The sequence below is a fragment of the Mustela nivalis genome (assembly GCF_964662115.1).
Source record: "Mustela nivalis genome assembly, chromosome: 3".
In the NCBI taxonomy this organism is placed as follows: domain Eukaryota; kingdom Metazoa; phylum Chordata; class Mammalia; order Carnivora; family Mustelidae; genus Mustela; species Mustela nivalis.
The window spans coordinates 98,977,163-98,998,431 of NC_139022.1; the positions used below are offsets into that span (position 1 = coordinate 98,977,163).

Below are 21,269 nucleotides of genomic sequence, written 5' to 3' on the forward strand. Positions count from 1 at the left end.
TTTATTTATTATTTATTTATTTTTTAAAGATTTTATTTATTTATTTATTTGAAAGGCAGAGATCACAAGGAGGCAGAGAGGCAGGCAGAGAGAGAGAGAGAGAGAGAGAGAAGCAGGCTCCCTGTTGAGCAGAGAACCCGATGCGGGACTCGATCCCAGGACTCTGAGATCATGACCTGAGCCGAAGGCAGCGGCTTAACCCACTGAGCCACCCAGGCGCCCTGATTTTTCTTTTTAAAGATTTTTATTTATTTATTGGCGAGAGAGAGATATCAAGAGAGAGCAGGAGTGGGGGACGGGGAGAGGGAGAAACAGACTCCCCGATGAGCAGGAAGCTCAACACAGGGCTTGATCCCAGGACCCTGGGATCATGACCTGAGCTAAAGGCAGATGCCCAACCAACTGAGCCACCCAGGCATCCCTAATGCCTGTGATTTTCCCTCTGCTTCACGGACATCCTGCAAGTGAATACTATTGAAGCAAACAGTGACATACACATTCAGAGAGAGTGACATGTGGCCAAACCCCACCTCTCGGTTTTAATGCTACAACAGAGCTCCTTAAGAGCACTTTGTCTCTTATTCTTGGTGTGACCTTCAGCAAGTTAATCTTCCCAAACCTGAGTCTTCCCACCTGTAAAATGGGGAGGAAGGTAATCCTCACACAGAGGTTGCAAGAGTTAAATGGAAGTGCTTAGCACAGTGAAGGTGAGTGACACAGAAAGAAACCAAACTGCAGCAGATTCTCCTGTTTCTGCTTCCAGATTTGCTCACATATCCATCCACTTATCTCTATCACTGTCACCATCTCAGTCCAGGCGCCCCAGACAGAAGACTAGAATTGATCTTCTATTTCCATCCTTGTCCCCCAGATATTAACTTCCCACACAGGAGCCAAAGTATATATTAAACTGGGTATCAGGTCAGCTCTCATCTTGGATCTTTCTCATTAGAAGTAGGATCCAATCTCCCTTCATCACCATGGCACCTTGGTCCCTCTAGACCTTCCCCTGCAGCCGTTTTTCATACTGCTCACCTTACTGCTCCCCACCAACTCTCCCCCACTCCCCACAGCCCTTTGGGTCTCTAGTCAGTTCCCCAGATTCTAAGCGCCCTCTGCCCTCTGGGCACAGGACTCAGGATGTTCTCCAGAGCTGCAATCCAGTTCTCTGCTCAATGGGCTTCCTCTCATCCTTCAGGTCTCGGCAAAAATGCCTCGGTGTTCTCGGACTACTCTGGTCAGAAACCTTCCCTTTTACCCTCTATTTCAAACCTTTGTGTAGAGTTAGTTTACACAGCAAATTTATCACAATTTGTGATTTTGGTAATTCAGTGTGTACGCGTAATGCAGATGGTACTCAACCCACCTTTTTTCAGATACTTTTACCATTTCAGTGCAATCCAGCCTGACTTGCAATAGTGGGCTCCTACAATTTTAGGAAGCCTCCCTTGAGATTCTAGAATCTACTTCACTCCTTGGGGCATCTCTTAACCAATGACTGACAGGCATATGGATATAAATACCCAAGATCTTTCACCTCTTGGCCAGGATAATTCTGAACTACTTTCCAGAGCTTTCCTAAAGGATGAAGTTCCAGTCACCCTCTGTGGTAACCAGCTTCATAGCACACCTTGACTAGCCATCATCCCTCCTTTGTATATCTCCACTCTCCTGCCAATGTCATTACACCTCCCAAATCATCTGTAGGCACTCAGTCTTCGTGACAGGGTCTGATTCTGGGGTACCAACTAAGACCATGGAGTTCTTGGTTCTTTTCATCTTTCCTGGGAGAGTGTACATTATATGTCTATCTTGTTTATGGTCATACTGTAGTGCCTTGTTTAGTATCTGGCACCTTGCAAACACTCAATATATGTTTAGGTCATGACTGCATACCAGGGGTATTATTACTACAGTGCAGAATATCTTCATTTTATTGAGTTTATGCCAGCAGCCTACCATACACCCACAGAAATGTTAAATGTGCCCTCCAAAACTTAGAGCCAAAGAAAAGGTATGTTCTCTGGTGTTTGCAAGAATAACGTTCCTGTTAAAGTGTTGCTTTAGCAATGCTTGTTATACCTAGAGATTCTTCACTGGGAGGAGATCCCAAGACAGATTCTCTAGGAGTCTGGCAATTCTTCCTGAAGCCACCCGAAACCCAGTGTATAAATACTTCAGAGATCTTTCAGAGGACAAAACTCTGTTAAGCTTATTTGTGCCTGGTTTAAACAGAAAGCAAGTGGACCCTGGACCGGGTGCTCTCAGTGAAATAAGATGAATACCAATGCAGAGAGACTGGCAACTATAATAGGGAAGAATAACAAAAATCATTCACATGTATTCAGCAGGCATTCACGGACTGGTCCTTGAGTGTGTCATGTGTAGTATCTTATTTAATCCTCAGAGCCAACATATGTGGCAGGTAATATTACTCCATTCTCAGAGGGAGAGATCAGGGCTCAGAGAGATTAAATGACTTGCGTAAGGTCTCACAGCTAACAAGAGGTAGAAATGGGATTTCTAATCAACTACTACGACTTCACATTCCTGCTCTTTTTCTTCAATCTCACCCCTGGGTTAAGAATATTGAAAAACCAGCTCACTAGATGAACTAAGTGAAGTATTTCAGCCTGAAGAAGATAAGAAATAAGAATAAAATGCACCTCTTCTAGCTGCCTTCACCAACCTGTAGTCACTCATGGAAAGAAAGGACAAGTATGTTTTGTTGGCTCAGTTTCAGGAAGACGTTTCTAATACTGTTGTCAGAGGTGGAGGGAACAGAGTGTGTTCAGGCCCAGAAGACTCCCCCATGCTGGAGATTTAAATGCACCAGTTCTGTGGCAAGTCTGAGAGGGCTGAAGTACAGGAGAGGTGGATGGCTGGCTTGGAGGACATTTAAGATCTCTTTTAGACATGTCACTCTAGAATACAAAGGAATTAGAAGCCTCACTCAATCCCTGCACATATGGTTGGTCTTATGTAGTTCTGGAGTGACAAGATTTACAAAGGTTACATGACCTGAGAGAAATTTACAAATGCCACATTAATACATTAAAGAAGGCATATGCTGTTTATACTCTTTGCATAAGAGAGGCAGAGCTAGTGTTGCTGCAAGGTTAACCAGCATAATGTCAAGAGTGGTCAAGAATGTGGGCTTGGAGTCAGTCTACATGAGTAACTTTGGGCAAACTACTCAGTATTCTTTTTTTTTTTTTTTTTTAAAGATTTTATTTATTTATTTGACAGAGAGAAATCACAAGTAGATGGAGAGGCAGGCAGAGAGAGAGAGGGAAGCAGGCTTCCTGCTGAGCAGAGAGCCCGATGCGGGACTCGATCCCAGGACCCTGAGATCATGACCTGAGCAGAAGGCAGCGGCTTAACCCACTGAGCCATCCAGGCGCCCCACTACTCAGTATTCTTGAACCTCCGTTTCCTTGTCTGTAAAACAGTGTTGCTCTGCGGATTTGAAATTTTGCAGATGAAGTATTTAGCACAGCCCCTTGAAGACTCTTAGGGCCCATAACTGGTGGTACCTATTTTTCCAGAAACTTTTATTTCTGAAAAACGTAAATCCAAATTCTTGAGCATCATACTCTGTAAAATACGAAAAGGACAAGTTTTACATTTGAGATGCTAGAATCTGGAGGTTCAGAGAATCTGGGACTTTTCCTGTAACTGCAGTAGCTGTGAACATCTATTAAGAACTCAGATGCATTTCATGTCACATGGCTGGTTTTTCGGCTAAGGTAGGATTAGAAGCTGACTTTCCTGAATTTCAGGCTCTTTTTGTCCCCGCCTATAATGGGCCACTTTGCCTGTCCAGATGACGGGTTTCCAAGAGGAATGGAACCTAAATATTTTGTTCTGACTCTGTTTACATTTCTAGGCAAAGGAGAGCAGTTCTGGATCGGGGCTTGTTCTAGCTCCTGATAACGTTATCTCCCCAAATTCTGGCCCTTGTGGACTTGGCCCCTTGATTATTTTGCTTCCCTTTCCTCCTTTCCCTCCCTGGTTTCTGTTACCCCAGTGTAGATCATAGATGCAAACTTTTCTGCCTTTCTCTTCTCTAACCTCCTCTTTTCTCTGACTCCATTCCTCCTGTCTCGTTTCCCTAATCATCTAAACTCATTGTTACTACTTAAAACCTTAAGTTTCTGACCAAGTGGCACCCAGTCAAGACACAGCATTTCATTAACATGGAACTGAGCTGGCCACAGATGACATTATACTCTGGAAGCTTATCAGCAACATTAGAATGGTACTCTTGGTGCCAACAGTTCCCACCCAGCAATGGTAGTTAGTGCAGTGCTCCGTGGAACTCCAAGGGAACCACCATGCTTGTCTTGGTCCCCTGGACTGATCTGGTTAAGAGCCCAGTCCTTGGAAGCAGGTAGACCTGGTTCACATCCTGGTTCTGACACTTCCTAGCCACTTTTCTAAAGTGAGAAAATATCACCGACCTCCACGGGTTATTTGGAGGATTTAAGGAAAACCATGGCTATCTCGCACAGTGCCTGGCGAGTGTATGAATGAACCATGTGATGGCTGTTGGCTAAGGTGCTGACTGGTAACCACGTCCTCGTCCTGTCTGGCTTCTCTCCTTCCTGGTCCCTCCCTCCTTGCCCAAGCAATCAGGACAAACATTGCACAGGATGAGGTCTACTTGCTTTGCTGGGCCTTGGCATAACCATTAGAATGGGGAAGACAGGAAACCCAGAACATGTCTCAACTGCAAAATTTAACAACAATGAAAATGAAATCCTAGTGTTTCAGAATCTTCAGAAAAGAAGAAGATGGGAAATGTCCTTCCTGTTCAAAGGCAGGCTTCTGTGTCCCAGGTCTTTCTATGATCTCTCAGGAGGAAGAGAACGCGGCCATCTCCCTCCATTCTTCACTCACTCTATTCCCCCTGCCTTCAAGCATGGAGACAGTCCACATGGATTTCCCTCATGTATGGGAATTTACCACTCCAAGGAGAAATTTGAAATTCAGAAGATGGTCCTTCCTGCTCCTCCAGAGAGCCAGGAAGGGAGTTTTCTCTTCTGCCCCTCCTTTTCTCACCTTTCCTGTTAATTAAGCAGAAGTCCCAAATGAGATTGAGGGCAGCCTTGCTTTTCTCAGATCCATGCAGCTTGGTGGTATCAGCAACACCCCTCCTGAACACAGCTCTGCAGAGTTCTATTCTTGCCCCGTGCCCACTGATTCTGCTGCATTGCCTTGGCAACCAATTAAAATACTTCCATGTGTGCATCGATATCATCCTTCATTCTGCAGATCCAGGGCACCCTGCTCAGAGGGTTGTGGCACGTCAGGCAGTTGGTGCTCTCTCTGGCTCCATTCTGGTCTGACTTCTTTTTTCACCTCCCAATTACCTCTGAATCCCCGGTAAGCACCTACGTGCCATTCCTAACACACCTGGCTTGACATCAAGAAACACCCTTGTCAACAAGACAGGGGCTGGAAGGGATCCTGGGAACAAAATGGCTGGTATATCCCCTTTCCCTCTAGCCTCAGGGGAAAACATCAGGAGCTCCTGAGCCATAAAGCTGCTGAATCTAACTGCAGCTTCTTACAACAAGGCAAGCAGCACGTGTTCAGTCATTAAATATTTACTGAAAGCTGTTTGCATTTCAGCCAGTCTGCTAGGGACAGAGGAGACAAGATACCTCCTTAACCTTATGGAGCTTATAGTTCAGTGGCAGAGAGAAGTGACTGGAAAATGCTATACCGTCTGATGTGTGCTGTGGAAGCCAGAGAACTGGGGCCTCTGGGAACTTGAGGAGGAACCTATGGCCAGATTAGGACTTTGAAAGAGGGCTGACTTCCCAGAGGAGTGAAGGTTACACTGAGACCTAAGCATGGGCTGCAGTGGCCACGTGGGCCAGTTTCCTGACTGGTGGAGAGTTTCATTCTCGCCTGGCTGAACCCCTGGTTCTGGGCTGGGGTGATCTGTTTGAGGCACCCCAGGAGTATATGCCTTGATTCTTCTGCTCTCTAGGCTAAAGTTTTCCCATGAGCCTCTCAAGGGAGAGTAACAGTGAATTGTCCAGGTTCTCTCATCTCTTCTCTTGGCTTTCCATGCTGCACATGTGTACGGTGGCTGAAAGGTACAGGGTCCAAAACCAGCAGCATCAGGACTATGGTGTCAGGACTCACCACCCAAAGTATGTGCCTCTCGGTTATTCTGAGGATTGCAATCCTCAGTATCACAGGTTTCTGTGAATGCCTGGGTGATTAGGAATCAGACCATCTGCAACCTCCCTAACTACCCCAAACACAGATAGAGGATGCTATAAATTTTTATCTGTAACAGTTTTCTCATATGTTATCTTATTTGAACATAAACTGAGCACAAATCTCTTACATGAAGGTAGAGGCAATAGGAGCACCCATCTCAGGGGCCTGTAGAAAGTATTAAGTGAGACTCCGCTAAGTAAAAGTGCTTCACCCAGTATCTGACCCACAGTGAGTCCTTCAAGATTTATTAACTGCATCATAATTTTTAGTTCACATGGCTCTCTCGAAAGACCGTAAGCTCTTTGAGAGCAAAGATCATATGTTACTTATTTTTGTTCGTCACTGGAGCCCAGAAAAGGGTCTTATTCATAAAAAGCATTCTAACATATCTGTTGAATGAATGGGAAGTAACAGCAACCATGCCTCACATTCACTGTCACTGGGCTTACTGTGTGTCATGTCCCGTGCTAAGAACATTACAAGAAGTATCTCGATTTATCCTCTGAAGGAGGCCCTGATCGCTGTTACTCCATGTCTACAACGTGGTAAAACAGCAGTCCAAATGCAGTAAGTGTGCTGATACTTTAGAAGGGAGTGCAAGTGGACAGTTAGCCTTTACTAGGAGCTTACTTTGTCCAGACCTTGGCTAAGCACTTTACAGGTATCAATTTGTTAAATCTTCCGATTTAATAACCCGAGGAGATGAGCTTTCTGTTTCCATTTTATAGAAATAATGCTCAGAGTCGCTTAGTAACTTACCCAGAAGCACAGTCGGTACATGAGTTGAGAGCCATTGTTTTGAATCACAACATACTTATTTACTTAGTTTATTGGAAGACTAAGCTCAGAAGCAGCAGAAAATTAGAATATATATTTTAAAAACAATACTAAAATGCCTTTTCCTTCTTATTCAGAAAGAAGTTTGAAAACACACACGCACACACACACACACACACACACACACGTACTTAGGGCAATGGAGTTATTACTTAATGGGTACAGTTTCAGTATAGAATGCTGAAAAAGTTCTGGAGATGAACAGTGGTGATGGTTGCACACCACCGTAAGTGAATTAATGCCCCTGAACTGCACACCTAAAATGACTGAAGTGGTAAATCCGTATATTTTATAATATATGTGTGATGTCGATTTGACAGTGCCAAAGTTACAAGGCCATGTTCCTACTTGAAATGCTGTCTTCCCTTCCTACTGGAGGCCAGGTCAATTCAGCTAACAACTCTAGCAGCAAATTCTTTCACAGCATCTTTATTTTTGTCATTGGTATCCCTGTGACTAAGTGTCAATTAACTCAAGATAATGTTTCTCCCAAGATCAAAGGAGCACACAAAATTTTTGGTATCTGATGCAAAGTTTAGCCATACATGGAGTGGCATTTCCTATACTCGGAGGGTTAGCGATTCCTGAGCTAAGTGGTTTTGAACTTGGCCCACTGTGTCTTTCAGAGAGTGCTGTCACCCAGAAAGGTATTAGTAAGGTGGTTCACATCTAGAAGATTTCAGTCACTGCATGACTTTACACCAAAAATAATGTGCTGCTCATTCCTCCCATAGCTCTCTAATGGCTTGATTCATGAAGAGTTCATTCTTGCATCATCAAGAGTTATTCCATGATTCCATGAGGTCAACCACAGACATGAAGGTATTCATTTATTTACTCATTCATTTATAAAATATTTGGGGGTTCCTAATATGGGCCAGGCTGTGGGCTGGGTGCTCTGCTTGTTCCTCTTGGGCTTAGATAAAAGACTGGAGAAATGACAGAGATCAGAGGCGAACTCAGCTAATAATTGAGTCCTCGAGTCTGAGGCCAGGAGCATCTGTGGTATGAGGTTGCAACGGTGTGGGCTTTTAAGACGGAGCCTGGTACGGAGCAGATGCTTAGAAGATTTCTGTTGGGGACGCCTGGGTGGCTCAGTTGGTTAAGCAGCTGCCTTCGGCTCAGGTCATGATCCCAGCATCCTGGGATCGAGTCCCACATCGGGCTCCTTGTTCGGCAGGGAGCCTGCTTCTCCCTCTGCCTCTGCCTGCCATTCTGTCTGCCTGTGCTTGCTCTCTCCCCCCACCCCTCTCTGATAAATAAATAAAATCTTAAAAAAAAAAAAAAAAAAAAAGAAGATTTCTGTTGAACACCCTGGCTTCTGGGCTGGGGTCTGGAGCTGTATCCCCTGGGACTGACACACAGACCCAAGTTGCAGGAACCTGCCCATGACAAAGGGACTTTTCTTTCCCTGCCTGTGCTCTACCACCTACTTTGTACACACTGGCTGCCATTCCTATCTGCTAGGGTTACTGGGTATCCCAGCCATTTCAGTGGGGGAAAATGGCTGTGTCTGCCAGGAGGTGGACACGGCTCCTCACTTGCCCAGTAAGCTCAGCCAGCCACTTTAGCAGTGTTTGGCTGCACTGAATCCCTTAGGCAGATACAGCCCATGGGCCACGAGATGACACAGAACCAGTGTGGCTGTGGAGAGACTTTACCATACAGAGTACCCAACATGTGTCTTCCCAGTGGTGGTCTGAGGCTAGGTATCCAGTTACCTGGTCTCTACTGTGTCTGTTTCCTTCTCCCTCTCCTCCAACTCTGATTCTACTCCAGCTATTCCTGTCCTGTCTTACCTAGCACCCACGTGCCCAGAACAGATGCTGCCTTTTCACCCCCTGACCATGTCTTTCCTGACCATTAAAACACCTGTTTTTTTCTAGGAAATTTCTTTTGGTTGGCCAAGTTTCATTTCTCTCAAACTGAATCACCTCACTGACATTTTAGTAAATGTCATTTATTAATCATCATTTTAATAAATCATCATTTCTTGAGTCTAAGACTTCCCTGTCTTAATTGACCTTACTGAGTTATAATTTGTAGAGGAAAAAAATGCAACTATTCTTAAGTGTACGGTTTGATAAATTTAGACAAACCTATACACTACCACATAAAACATTTGCATTATCCCTCACCAAATAACTATGTGGTTTGCCATTTGTAGAATTTTATATAAATGGAATCAGACAATACGTAAGCTACCCCTTTCTTTATATCTTAACGTTTCTAAAATTGGATGTATCTTACAGTGAATATCAAACATGGTACTATTTCCTTTTTCCCTTAAGTGCTATAAAGAAAATTGTAACACATCTTCTAATGGTTTGACAGCGCCAAAGGTACAGGGTCATGTTCTTACTTGAAATGCTGCCTTCCCTTCCTACTGGAGCCGGGTCTAATGGGTAATATCTCTGAGTCAGGGGTGTGTGTGTGTGTGTGTGTGTGTATCACACACATTTATATATATATGTATATAAATATCCACTTATGTATATATATATATGTGTGTGTGTGTTATTGACTAGTTGGTTTTGCCACTAGAAAGTAAGCACTGGAAAGGTGAAAATCCTAACTTTGCTGTCTTCCCCTAGTGCTTACACAGCTGGACACTGATAGGAGCTAAAGAAACACTACAGAAGGTGGTGACAGTGAGTTTCAATTCCAAAAATATCTTCTAATAGCAAGAACTTGCCTGAAACTCTTCTTGGAATGAGTCCGTAGTTTTTAATTACAACACAGTTTCTCTTTGTGGGCTCAGCTGCCTTTGCATTAGTAGGAGACATTTTCCCAAATTTGTCGCATGTATAATTAATACTATTCAAGGTATTAATAAAAGGGAGGAGAGGGGCATGCCACTGTCAAAGAAATGTGGGAAACATTTCTTATTATAGTTTATCACTTAGAGATTCCTACTTTATCAACATGCTAAAAGTTCTGACAAGTGCTGCTACAAAGAAAAAAAAGTTTAGTTCTCTTGTGTGTGTGAAGGTTTTATTTATTTATTTGAGGGAGAAAGTGAGAAAAAGAGAAAATGAGTTGGGGGTGGGGGAGAGCAAGAAAAGGAAAAGCAGACTCCTTCTTCGCTTGAGCAGGGAGCCCAATGCAGAGCTCAATCCCAGAACCCTGGGATCATGACCTGAGCCGAAGGCCGATGCTTAACTGACTGAGCCACCCAGGTGCCCCTGTTTAGCTCTGTTTTAAGCTTGAGTTTGTTTGACCCTGAGCTTGAAAGAACATCCATCTGTAGCGTGTAGATCATGCCTTGTGAAAGACTGCTCTAATACGTATGCATGATTTAAGAAAGGAATGAGAAAGAAAATGAGAAGGAAAGTGAGGAGAGCTGTATCTGAACGGGGCCCAGCTCAGCCCAAAGTTATGCAGTGGCGTCTGCAACGGGAGAGATGAACATGCTTTTTGTGAGTAAAATGACTGAACAAACGTTCTACCTCCTGCTCGCATCATCTCTCTATCCTATGAAGGGCCGTATGGGCAGGGAACCTTTCCTAAGAGGAAAGGAAAACAACACAAAAATATGTGTTGGCTAATCCCTTAGGTGACCTGCCCTGAGTGGTAGGTAATTGAGGTTGCGTTGGGAGAGCCCGCCGCCCCACCCCTCTGCCTTGGCCACCCTCTGGGAGCGGAGCTGCTGTGCGTGTCCCACCCTTCGGCCAGACAGCTTTAACTGATGAGAAAACTGAAACAGGTAATAGGATCGCTCGTTAAAACACAGAGGAACGCACCTGCAGAAACTACCCTGGCCATTCAAATGATGGCCAAGTCCTCAAAACCAGCACTGACCCAGTCCGCGAAGAGATGAAAGGAAATCAGACTGGGCCAGGTGATATCAGGTAGAGACTATAAGATGTGTACAAGAGCTCTCTTCCCATCTTAAAAAATATTTTAAACATCAGACAGTAAAACAGACTCTTTTTTTCTTTCCTGGTATACATGCCTGTGAATTTTAACAGATACCTGGACTCCTATAACCACCACCATTGTCTGGGTACAGAACAGTTGCCTCACTGAAGAAAACTCCCTCATGACCCTTTCTGGTCACATTGTCTCTCGAAACACCATTGTCTCCAGCAACCACTCAGAACCATTATTTTCTATCACTATAGTCTTGTTTTTTTAAAACTCCCCTTCCTTTCCCTATCCCCTCTGCTTCATTTTTAAATGGAAGTCTCTGGATGGTTATGTGAGGCTGAACTCCAAATCCCATGCCAGCAGACTCTCTCCTCTACTGTTACTATTTTGTTATTTTCTGTTGCTAACATTTATCAGCATCTGTGATGTGCCAGGCATCTGTACTCATTTTACATACATTATCTCATTTTAATCTTACAATAGGCTCATGATAGATGCACACCATTATTATCTCCATTATACAAACATGGAAACTGGGGGTAAGAGAGGTTAAGTGACCTGCCTAAAGCAAATTGAATCCCAGCACAAACCCAGCTCTATCTGATGACATATCCCTAACATTATGGTAAATAATAAAAGGGAAGGGATTGTAACTAGGAAAGATGTACACAGAGAGAGGCTGGGGGCAGAGCCAATTTGGCACCATATGGTTTTTAAAAAGATGCACCAATGTGTGTGAAGGTGGAGAACCATCTGGGTCTCCTGACTTCTCCACCTTAGCTCCTGCTTTATGTCTTCCTCCACCTGTCGCATGCGGTCCTTGCTGACCCAGGTGGCCTCTGCTTGCTGTTTTCAGAGGCTTGGGTTAGTTTTAGTCTCCTTGCCAATTTTGCAGAAAGCACTGTCTCTGTCACAGGACACAGCAGCTGAGACCCAGAGAAGAAGCTGGATACCTTCTGGTTTCTACTTAGCTCAATTCCCTTGTGTGTTTTCTGACCTGATTTCCCCCCCTCAGGTGCTTGCAACACCAGCTAAAGAAGTTTCTAGGACACAGCCACCTGGTCTGTGCGCTGGAGGTGGCAGGTGTGTTCTCGCTGAGCTGGGGCAAGCGAGACAGAAATGTGTGTGGTTGGCATGATGTGTAACAAAGAAGAGAGAAAGTCTGGCCCTGCAAGACCTGGGGCAGAGACATTTGTGCTGGGGATAGAGAGGCAGGAGAAGGGCAACTAGAGAAGTTACAGAAGAATCAGAGATGTTGGGAATGTTAAGTTCTTCACCTACATGAGGTGTTCGTTTGAGCTTGTTATTTGGGGAGAGAAGCCTGCTAGCGAGTTTTCTCCTGGAATCAGTTCCTAGCTCCTTCAGGGTCTTGGAAGTGGGCTGCTAAGCCAGTGCAAGTTGGGAAGAATCACACATCTGAATCACAGCCATGGGTCATGTGGAGAAAAATCAAACAGGCCAGAAATCAGGATACCAGGGACCATCTTTGGATGGCACTCTATTAACAAGCGGGTGAAAGAGGACGCGCAATTTAGAGCGAAAAGTCCTGAGTCACTTCAATAACAATACCAGCTAACATTTGCCGAGCATGAGCCGTCCCCGTGCTAAGAGCTAATTGACATGAATCACCTCATTTATTTCTCCCAGCAACCCTCTGAAGTAGGCGCTACTATTATCTTCAATTCACAGATGGGGAATTGAGGCCCTGAGGTTCAAGGGACTCACCCAAAGTATACAACTGTCGAGCAGCAGCAGGAGGATTTGAATTCTTCTATTTTTCAAATCTAAGCTTGCAAGTTTCACTGCTTTCCTGCCTGTCTTAATTCAGAAATATTTCTAAAAATTCACACAGTAAGGAGGAAGAGAGATCAGCTATTCAGGAGGCTGTAATCTTCTCGAAGGCATGCAAAGTTCCTTCTGCCTAACTGCTGTGAGGGAAGCAGTAAGAACTGGTAGGGTTTGCGTGGCGGGAGGCTGTCCAAGGGTCTGTTGATCTTACCTGTTGGTCTGAAATAACCGCATGCTGTAGGAACCGACAGCCATGCCTCAGGTTTTCTTTTTACCCAGTAGGCTTGGGAGGGTTTTGGACAGGTAGGCACAATGGACTGTTTTTTCTCTCTTTGGCTGGCACCAGGAAGTGGGACTATTGGATCCATCTGGCATGCCGACTGGCACGAGAAGCACCGGGCTTCTTTGAGCCAACAGAAAATCCCGACGAGCTTGTCTATTAGATGAGCCTGGGTGAGCAGAACAGGCTTTGGGCTTCACGAACTCCCAGACAGGGAGGGAAGGGAACTCTTAGAGAATGTCAGGTTAAGACCGTGGCCCCTGGAAAAGGTGTTTTACAAAATGGTACCCTGCGACAACAGGTTATTTATGCCCTCTTCAGGGAGTACTTTATACTTAGTATTATCCTGGGCTGGACTCGTCCCAGACTGAAGCTCAGTAATAATACCCATTTCACCGTCCTGCCAAGCGCTATCACTCCTTCTGTGTCTTGTGGAATTCCTCATGCACAGCAGGGCACAATAAACAGTCAATAATAATGTTTACTATGATAATGATCTTCCAAATGCCTTTCATCTAAGGATCTCAACGTGCTATGTAAACACTAATTAGTTAAGCCTCACAATGGCTCTCTGTTTTTACAATATATTTTCCGATTTTATAGAATTTTAAATTGAGACCCAGCAAACTTAAGTGGCTTGTCCAAAGTCATACAGCAGGTTTAAATTAATGATAATGATGATACTCTGCATTTACAGGACATGTGTTTTCGAAGACACTGAGAGTGTGTTGCAAAGATAATTTTCATACTGTCCTGGAGGAAGGTAGGGAGCAAGTATTACCAGGGGCTGACTGAACTAGGTAACCTGAGGAGGCAGAGAGGGCGAGGATCTGACCGAGGATGCCAGTGCCTCCTCTGCCTCTCAGGACAGTGCGGCATCCCAGACAAGACTCAGTTCTTTTCACTGAGGGAGGCATGCCTGCTTGTGCCCTCACAGGAAAGACAGCTACATTCTTGGAAGCAGAGACAGGCTGCAGAATGACAACCATATTTACATGCAGGAACAGGTCTGTTCACAACCCCATTGAGAGAGGCGAAAGGGATGAGAGGAGCCACTTCAAGTAAGGAAGGATGGCTAAGAAAACGAAGGCAACGGGGGTGGCTGGGGGAGGCTGCCAGCTCTGCTCTCTTGCAGAGTATCTTGACTAAGGCAGGGCCCGCCTGAAAGCAGCAGCCGCCCACAGCCTGCTTCTGGGCTGCTGTCTCCCGACGAGGACTTGTTCCAGTGCGGCTCAGATGATGGGCACGACCCCGTCACTGGCACCTTTGTCTGATATTACAAGTCCTTGTGAAAGAGTTCCAGGGACATGCAGTATCTTACCGGCTGTCTCTTACATATCACCACCTCTCAGTCCCACAGTTCCCTATGCCAGGAGGGGCCTGGAATCTTCTACGGTTCAAAAACTTGGCAGCCCTGGATACCTCTGTGGCTACCTTTTCTTAACACAGCCACATCAGAAAAGATAAAAACCTGAACAAAAACATTCCAAGAGGTTAGGGACTTGCCTCCTCCTAGTTTAGCAACACTTTCTTAGCGGTGAAGATACTCCACCAGGAGCCAAGTCAGACCTTGCTGGGTGGGGGAGGGGTGGTTGCTGTGTCTTAGAAATTCAAAGGAGGATTTGCTGACCTCCATGGAGCCCCATTCTCTACAAACAAGGCACTTGAGAGAAGTTTGCTGCCTACCCACACCCTGCCTTTTGCAGGCCTGTGGATTCTGATTGATGAGTAGTCCTTGGGCTAACAGGAAGCCTGAAAGAAAGAAGGATGCCAAGCCCTTTTCTGGAATGTGGTCACACAGAGGAGCACAGTACAATGGCAATAAAAAGTCTGCAGTGAAGAAATCACACCAATGCCCGTTTCTTCCCGCTCTCGTTTTTGACCATTGCCACATTCCCCTACTGCAAGGGCAGCTTAGAGATGCACTGAACAGGAGGGGGTGAGCTGTTGAAAGGAACATTTTACAAGTGTCCTGACAGCACATCATAAGCCGATTCTCCTGTGCGGGAAGGAATCCGCGATGACCCTTCCACCCGCTGTTACTCTTCACAACAGAGCTGAGGGACTCTGCCGTTGGCTTTAAAGCGCTTCGCTTTAGGTAAGACTTCACAGAAGCCAGCCTTGACTCTCTAAGTGTGCCGGCCACCCAGGTCACGGCTTTCTGTGTCTACTTTGACACAATGACTCCTGGGGTTACAGTGTGCATAATCCCACAGGGCTCACAAGGACTGCGTCCTCCTCTTGAGATGTGCCCTTAACACAGTTTCCCACAAAAGGCTCGCCGCCACGTCAGATGGAGACCTTCCCTCCGGAGCCCTGTGCACGGCTGGCCAGAGCGATTTGCACTATCCAAACACCAAACACACGACTAGGATCTCCCGTGCGCCACTCCTGGGCCCTTGCGGTCATGGCAGCCGCTGAGGAGCATTTTAAGTACGTTTGATTCATTTTGTAAAGGAAGACATCTGCAGGGCTGCTGTATACACGTGTTGTACTTCACAGCCCAGCCTTCCGATCAAGCAGTCCACCCACAGATACGGGTTCCTCCTGCACAGTCTTCGGGCGTTCAAGTTATCTTGATAGCTTCCCGAATGCATCATGAACGAGCACTGTCATACTAGCACTTTAGGACTTGGGGTGGGAAGATGGGGTTGGGTAAAATTAAAACAAAACCTGACATTTAACTTCTCAAAGATCTCAAAAGCAAAAGGCAGCTGGATTTGTTTTTCTTTCTTTTTCCCCTCCTCCGTATATTTCCCATGCACTGCTTTGGATGCAAACAGCAGAAGTGAAAGATGAAAAATAATCACAAAGGCTTTCTTTGTGCTACTACCTTCTAGACAAGAAGCAGGAGGAGCCTAGGAGACTTGAACAATTCTAAGAATTCCTGGGTGGATGAGACAGGCTCAGGATTCCACCAGGTTTTGGTAAAATGATCACTGCCCACAGAAACTTATCTCTGGGGAATCAGTGGCGGCACTCTTTGAAACCTAACTACAGGAAGATAATCCCTAGCTGCTGGTATACATAAATCCAACCTCTAAATGGACATGATATGAACAAATAAAATCTTTCTTACCCCATCCATGTGGATTCTGATATTAGGCACCAGGCGGAAAGGGCTGGACTGCAGACCTCTGGGGTTAGTCCTGCTTTTCCTGCTGTCCTGTGGGGTCAGCATGCTGGGCCTGCGGAAGGAGCCCCCTCTTCCCAAGCTCTGCCCCGAGCGCACACCATCCAGAAGACGCACGAGCAGCAGGTTGGCTGGCAGTGCCTCGATGCTGCAAAACACCAGGGTCCGGCATTCGGGGCACCTCAGCTCCTTGTGGGCCTTGAAAATCCTCTGGAGACATGGTTTGCAGAAGGTGTGCTGGCATGGGAGGACTTTGGCTGTGACATCGAGCTTTTCAAAGCACACGGGGCACTCCAGAAGATCAAGTAACGTCAGATCATCCATTTTATTTTAAAACTCCAGTCCTGACCCGGAGGGGGAAAGTCCGCATTGTAGGGCGAGCTGGGCCAGGGAGGTAAATCCGGTCTCTTGGGAGCGTCAGAATTCTTGCCTGTTTGAATAAGAAAGGAAGAGAGGAAAAGAATGTGACTGCTCCGGGAGGTATATCCCACCTACAAGGAGGCAGTGTCTCATAAGACAGTCTGCAAGTTACTTTGTTCCAGCACCCAAGTTTCAAATGACTCATTCTGATTCAGTGCTAGCAGGTAGAAGGCTCAACTCCTGCCTGCTAGATCTCAGAGGGAGCATTCAGCACGGTGACTGACGACTTACTCACTGCTTTTCTGTGTGCAAGCAAGAGCAGTGATAAGAGTGGCCAGTTGAAGTGGCATATGTGCTCCTTTCTCCCACCTAGGGCTGGGAAGGCGCTCCCGTTCCCTGCCAGACAATTGGTTTCGGGTCTCAAATCAAGGCCTCCTCAGAATGAAGGTATCTAGGCCTTCTTCCCTTAGGTTTATCTGTTATCTCCAGCACAAGCAGACAAATTTACATTGATATGTTTATCTGAATCTCATGCAGATGGAGAATTATTTCCTTCACTATACATCCTCCCCCATTATGTTGTTCTAGCAATGTTCAAGAAAAATATCTATGAGAAACCTATTTTCAAAAATTGTTTGCCTTAACTACATGCCAGGATGCTTGGAAACTTTTTCCCTCCCTCCTTCTCTCCCTCCCTCCCTCTCCCCTGCCTTATCTTCCCTGATTATTCTAGCCTCCAAGACAATATTCCTCCCACAAGATGAAGTCACACGGCCTGTTTAGTTACTTTGACAAGTGTTCTCAGTTTCACCTGAAGGAGACAGGAATTCTGGATTGCGGTCACAACCTGCAAAAATCAAGATGGAGCAGTGTATACAGGTGTGTGTGTGTGTTTGTGCCTGCTGCTGTACCTGCGTGTGTTCGTGAGTGTATGTGTGTGGTCTGAAAACATCCTTATTCCAGAAACCATTTCCTCTTAGACGTCTGGAAAGAAGTCTCCAGTTGAGAGAAGTCTCCTGGGAAGAGGTCATTTGTCCCTCACTAGCACCAAAACTGTGCACAGCAGCCTGGAAGGTTTGGCGGGAGGGTGGGGGGCCCCACCAGTCAGCAAAGAGAACCTGACACACCAGGATGAGAGATGGCACCTTGCCTTCCTGAGACAACTCTCCAAAGACGTTAGCTCTGGGGAGACGTGCGGGGGGCCACTAACCTTGAGCTTGTAACCCCAGCTGAGTTCAGCTCAGCACGATCTTCTGCTTGGCCAGGCTCCCTCCAACTCGCTGCCTTTTCCCCAGGAGCTGCCGCTGCTGCTGCTGCTGCGCTTTAAAAACTTTAACAACTCTGAGTCTTACTCATTTCAAGGATCGCCTTACTCAGCCCTGTTAACGCTTTCGCTGCCTGACAGTCGGGAGCACTTTTCTCTTGAGTTCACTCTCTGCTACTGATCTTCCCTTCATGTAACTGAGCTGATTTCTGGGAAAAGATTATAAGGGACAAGATGTAAGCCAACCCTTAAGGCTAAATATTTACAGTTTATATTTTCACTTTTCTCATTTTGTCTCCTTTCCCAGAAGTTGAAACATGCTCAGTTACAAACATGCCAAGGTGACTGTGTTTATTTTAAACCTTTATAAGGATTTGCTGAAAAGGTCAAACATATTAACGGTAGCTATAACAAAGATAAGCCAGCCACCTAAAAAGTACTGCTCCTTAAAAACATAGTTCTTATTTGAATTTGTAGATTTGAGACAGAGTTTTGTGATCTCTTTGCTCAAACTCTTTAAGTTTAAAAAAAAAGAGTCATATCATGGTAGCACATATACATTTTTGAAAAATCAAAGCACAGAAGGGCTTTGAAAAAGGAATGGTTCCAGCCTCTCTTCCTGCCTGGTGCCTACTGGAATCTTTTTATAGCCCAAATAATGCTAACACTTTTATGTCTTGATTTATCAATAATACATTTCATGTAAAGTTACATAGGTATTCAATAAAGTAAATAATCATGATACTATTACTTAACCCCAGAGTAGCTCTTATCTGTGCCAAGCGCTGTTCCACTTTACTTACACACTAACTCATTTAATCCTTTTAGCAAGCTGGTAATACACTGCATTCTTCTTTATCCTCAGTTGCTGAGGAAACTGAGACCCAGGGAGGTCAAATAACTTACTCCAGGAGTCACAGCTAGCAAGAGACAAGTGTTCTGTGCTCTGCATTACCGTGTCTTATGGTGATACAGCTTTAAGGGGAGGAGAGACGGTTGAAGGGTGGTAAACCTCATCAGGGATGGCAGGAAGTCAAAAGATAATGACCCAAGCTGACCAATCAACTTCTTTTGCAAATGAGGCAGCTAGGCTCAGAGAGATCTAGAGATTCCCAGTAAGTTAGGGGCAGAACTGGGACTAGAAATTGGTGTTCTTTTTTTACTGTATCTTCTCTCTCAACTTAAGGATGACAATTCTTTATGATGCAGAAAGTACTTTGCTGCCACTCCATGGGAAAATCTTAAGAGGGGATCAAGAGGCCCCAAAACAGATGGTGGTGGGTGACATGTTTTACAAAGTTCTTCCATGTTATTTCTGAGAAAGCAAAGATGCATGGAGTTCACAACAGGGGAGAGCTTTGGGATGGAGCAGATGAAGTTATCTGTCCTCTGAGCAGAGACCTGATTTGAATACATGTCAATTTCGGAAACCATTTTCAACTCTTTTTTTCTCTCTCTTTTATGAAAGGTTTTTGGGGCTTTAGCAACATCAAATCCACTCTGTTGCCTGTCTCCTTCAATTAATGTCTACTTTTATAAATTCTGTGCTCATAAGGAAGCCTCCTGTAGTCTGAAGCCCTTTGTTGTCCCTTACGCTTTTTCCCACTTGGTAAAGCTGAGCCCTCTCCTCTGTGAGCTGCCCTGCAGTCCCCTCAACCTCTAGAAAGTTCTGCTCCAGTGCCAGAACTCTTGCTGCAGGGGTGGGCAACATTCTCTCTCCTCCCCACTCTTGTTCTTAAACACATTCTGCCTCCTTTAGATGCCCAAATCTGCACCACATGCACACACACACATGCTTGCATAAAGACAAACACACACATAACCTTAAGAGTAACATTTATGAAGCACTTGCTGTATGCCACAGACCAGTGCTAAGATTTTAATAGATTATCTCATTAAATCCTCCCAACCACCCAATAAGGTAGGTGGCATAACTTTCCTAGGATTACAAAGCTTCTGATCTGACCCTGGGTTGGCCCAGTCCCAGGGCCTGTGTTCCTTTCCATTATTGCTTCCCACATAATAAAGTCAGGTACATGCCATAAATATACCCATATATCTTTATTGTATAAATCCATACACATTTATACATATGTCCATATGTACACACCAGTTGATCTCAGAGCCAACCTAAAAGAAGAAGACAGAAACTGCCCAGTCTCAGGCACCTTCATGACATAGCTCAGCCAGTGGTCTCAAGCAGCTTCAAACCCTCCCTTCCCTGACAAAACTCAAAAAACCAGTTCCCATTCCAGGAAGGCAGCATAGATCCAGCAGGTTGCTCTGCACAATGTATCTGGCAGTTGAAGATTCAGCAGAATAGAAAAGTGACGGTAGCATCTTAGAATCTTAAGCACTTGTGAAAGACAAAGTTTACACTGAGCAGGAGTGGTCTTTTAACACCTAATTCACACCCTGTAGGTGGTCCCCAACACCACCCACACCTGAAGTTAGTCTTGGTAGAAACTTTTGAAGCTTGAAAAAAATGGGGGAGTTTTAAATGGGGATTTCATCCTGGCTTACCCAAATGCTACCTTGGCGTCAAATCAGATGAACAGGTAGTCCTCAAAAATAAACAAAAAGTTGAACTATGTATGCCTTGCCAGACTCCAGGCTCAGTCCACCACCTCCACCCCTCCCACCTCATCAATGCTCTTGTTTATATTACGTACTGGTATGTAATGATTACAGACTGTACTTTTTCCATACCTGTGTGATGTTTGAGTTTCTGCTGCTTGTATTTACCAGTATATCTCCATTTATGTAAGGCAAAAAACAAAAAAAACAAAAAAAAAAACCACACACAACAAAAACCTAAATCTGATCATATTGTTCCCCTTTTCACAACTCTTCAGTAGGTTTCTGTTGACCTTAGATAAAACCCAAATCCCTTTTCTGATTTACCAGGCCCAACAGAATCTGGCTCCTACCTACCTCTTCTGCCTCAACTTACTGCACATCACCCCTTCACCCACCCACACCAGTCCCACTGGCTTTTTCTCTTGACTCAGGACAGCTTGTTTTTCTACCAGAATGTATTTGTTCATGCTCTTCTTTTTTTTTTTTTTTTTAATTTATTTGTCAGAGAGAGGGAAAGAGAGCGAGTACAGGCAGACAGAATGGCAGGCAGAGGCAGAGGGAGAAGCAGGCTCCCTGCCAAGCAAGGAGCCCGATGTGGGACTCGATCCCAGGACACTGGGATCATGACCTGAGCCGAAGGCAGCTGCTTAACCAACTGAGCCACCCAGGCGTCCCAATTCATGCTCTTCTTTCTGTCTGCAACATTTTCCAGTTATATTCTTCCTCCTCTCTTCCTACTCTCCCCCACCCTTTGCTGTTTTTTTTTTTTTTAACCTCCCACCCCCGCAAATTTTAGTTTAAATGCCACTTCCTCAGGGAAGCCTCCCTTGACTCTTATGAATAAAAAGTTTATCATCCTAAACTTATCCTTCATAGCAGTTATCACAACCATAATTCAGTAATTATGTTATAATGAT

At 45.1% G+C, this 21,269-nt stretch overlaps 1 protein-coding gene across 7 annotated transcripts in view; it reads right to left on the reverse strand.

Annotated features, from left to right (window-relative positions):
• Positions 1-17,954, reverse strand: part of SH3RF2 (SH3 domain containing ring finger 2) — a 128,581-nt gene extending 110,627 nt beyond the window's left edge. For 2 of the 7 annotated variants that reach the window (XM_082726049.1, XM_082726048.1), the window contains exons 1-2: positions 17,719-17,863; positions 16,095-16,578 (exon numbers count right to left, since the gene is read on the reverse strand). In XM_082726049.1, coding sequence (XP_082582175.1) covers positions 16,095-16,472 — 378 coding nt within the window. In that variant the 5' untranslated portion in view covers positions 16,473-16,578; positions 17,719-17,863. Of the gene's footprint in view, positions 1-16,094; positions 16,579-17,718 lie in introns of all 7 variants that reach the window. The other 5 variants (XM_082726045.1, XM_082726044.1, XM_082726046.1 and 2 more) reach the window with 5 other exon arrangements.
• Positions 17,955-21,269: the final 3,315 nt, after the last annotated feature.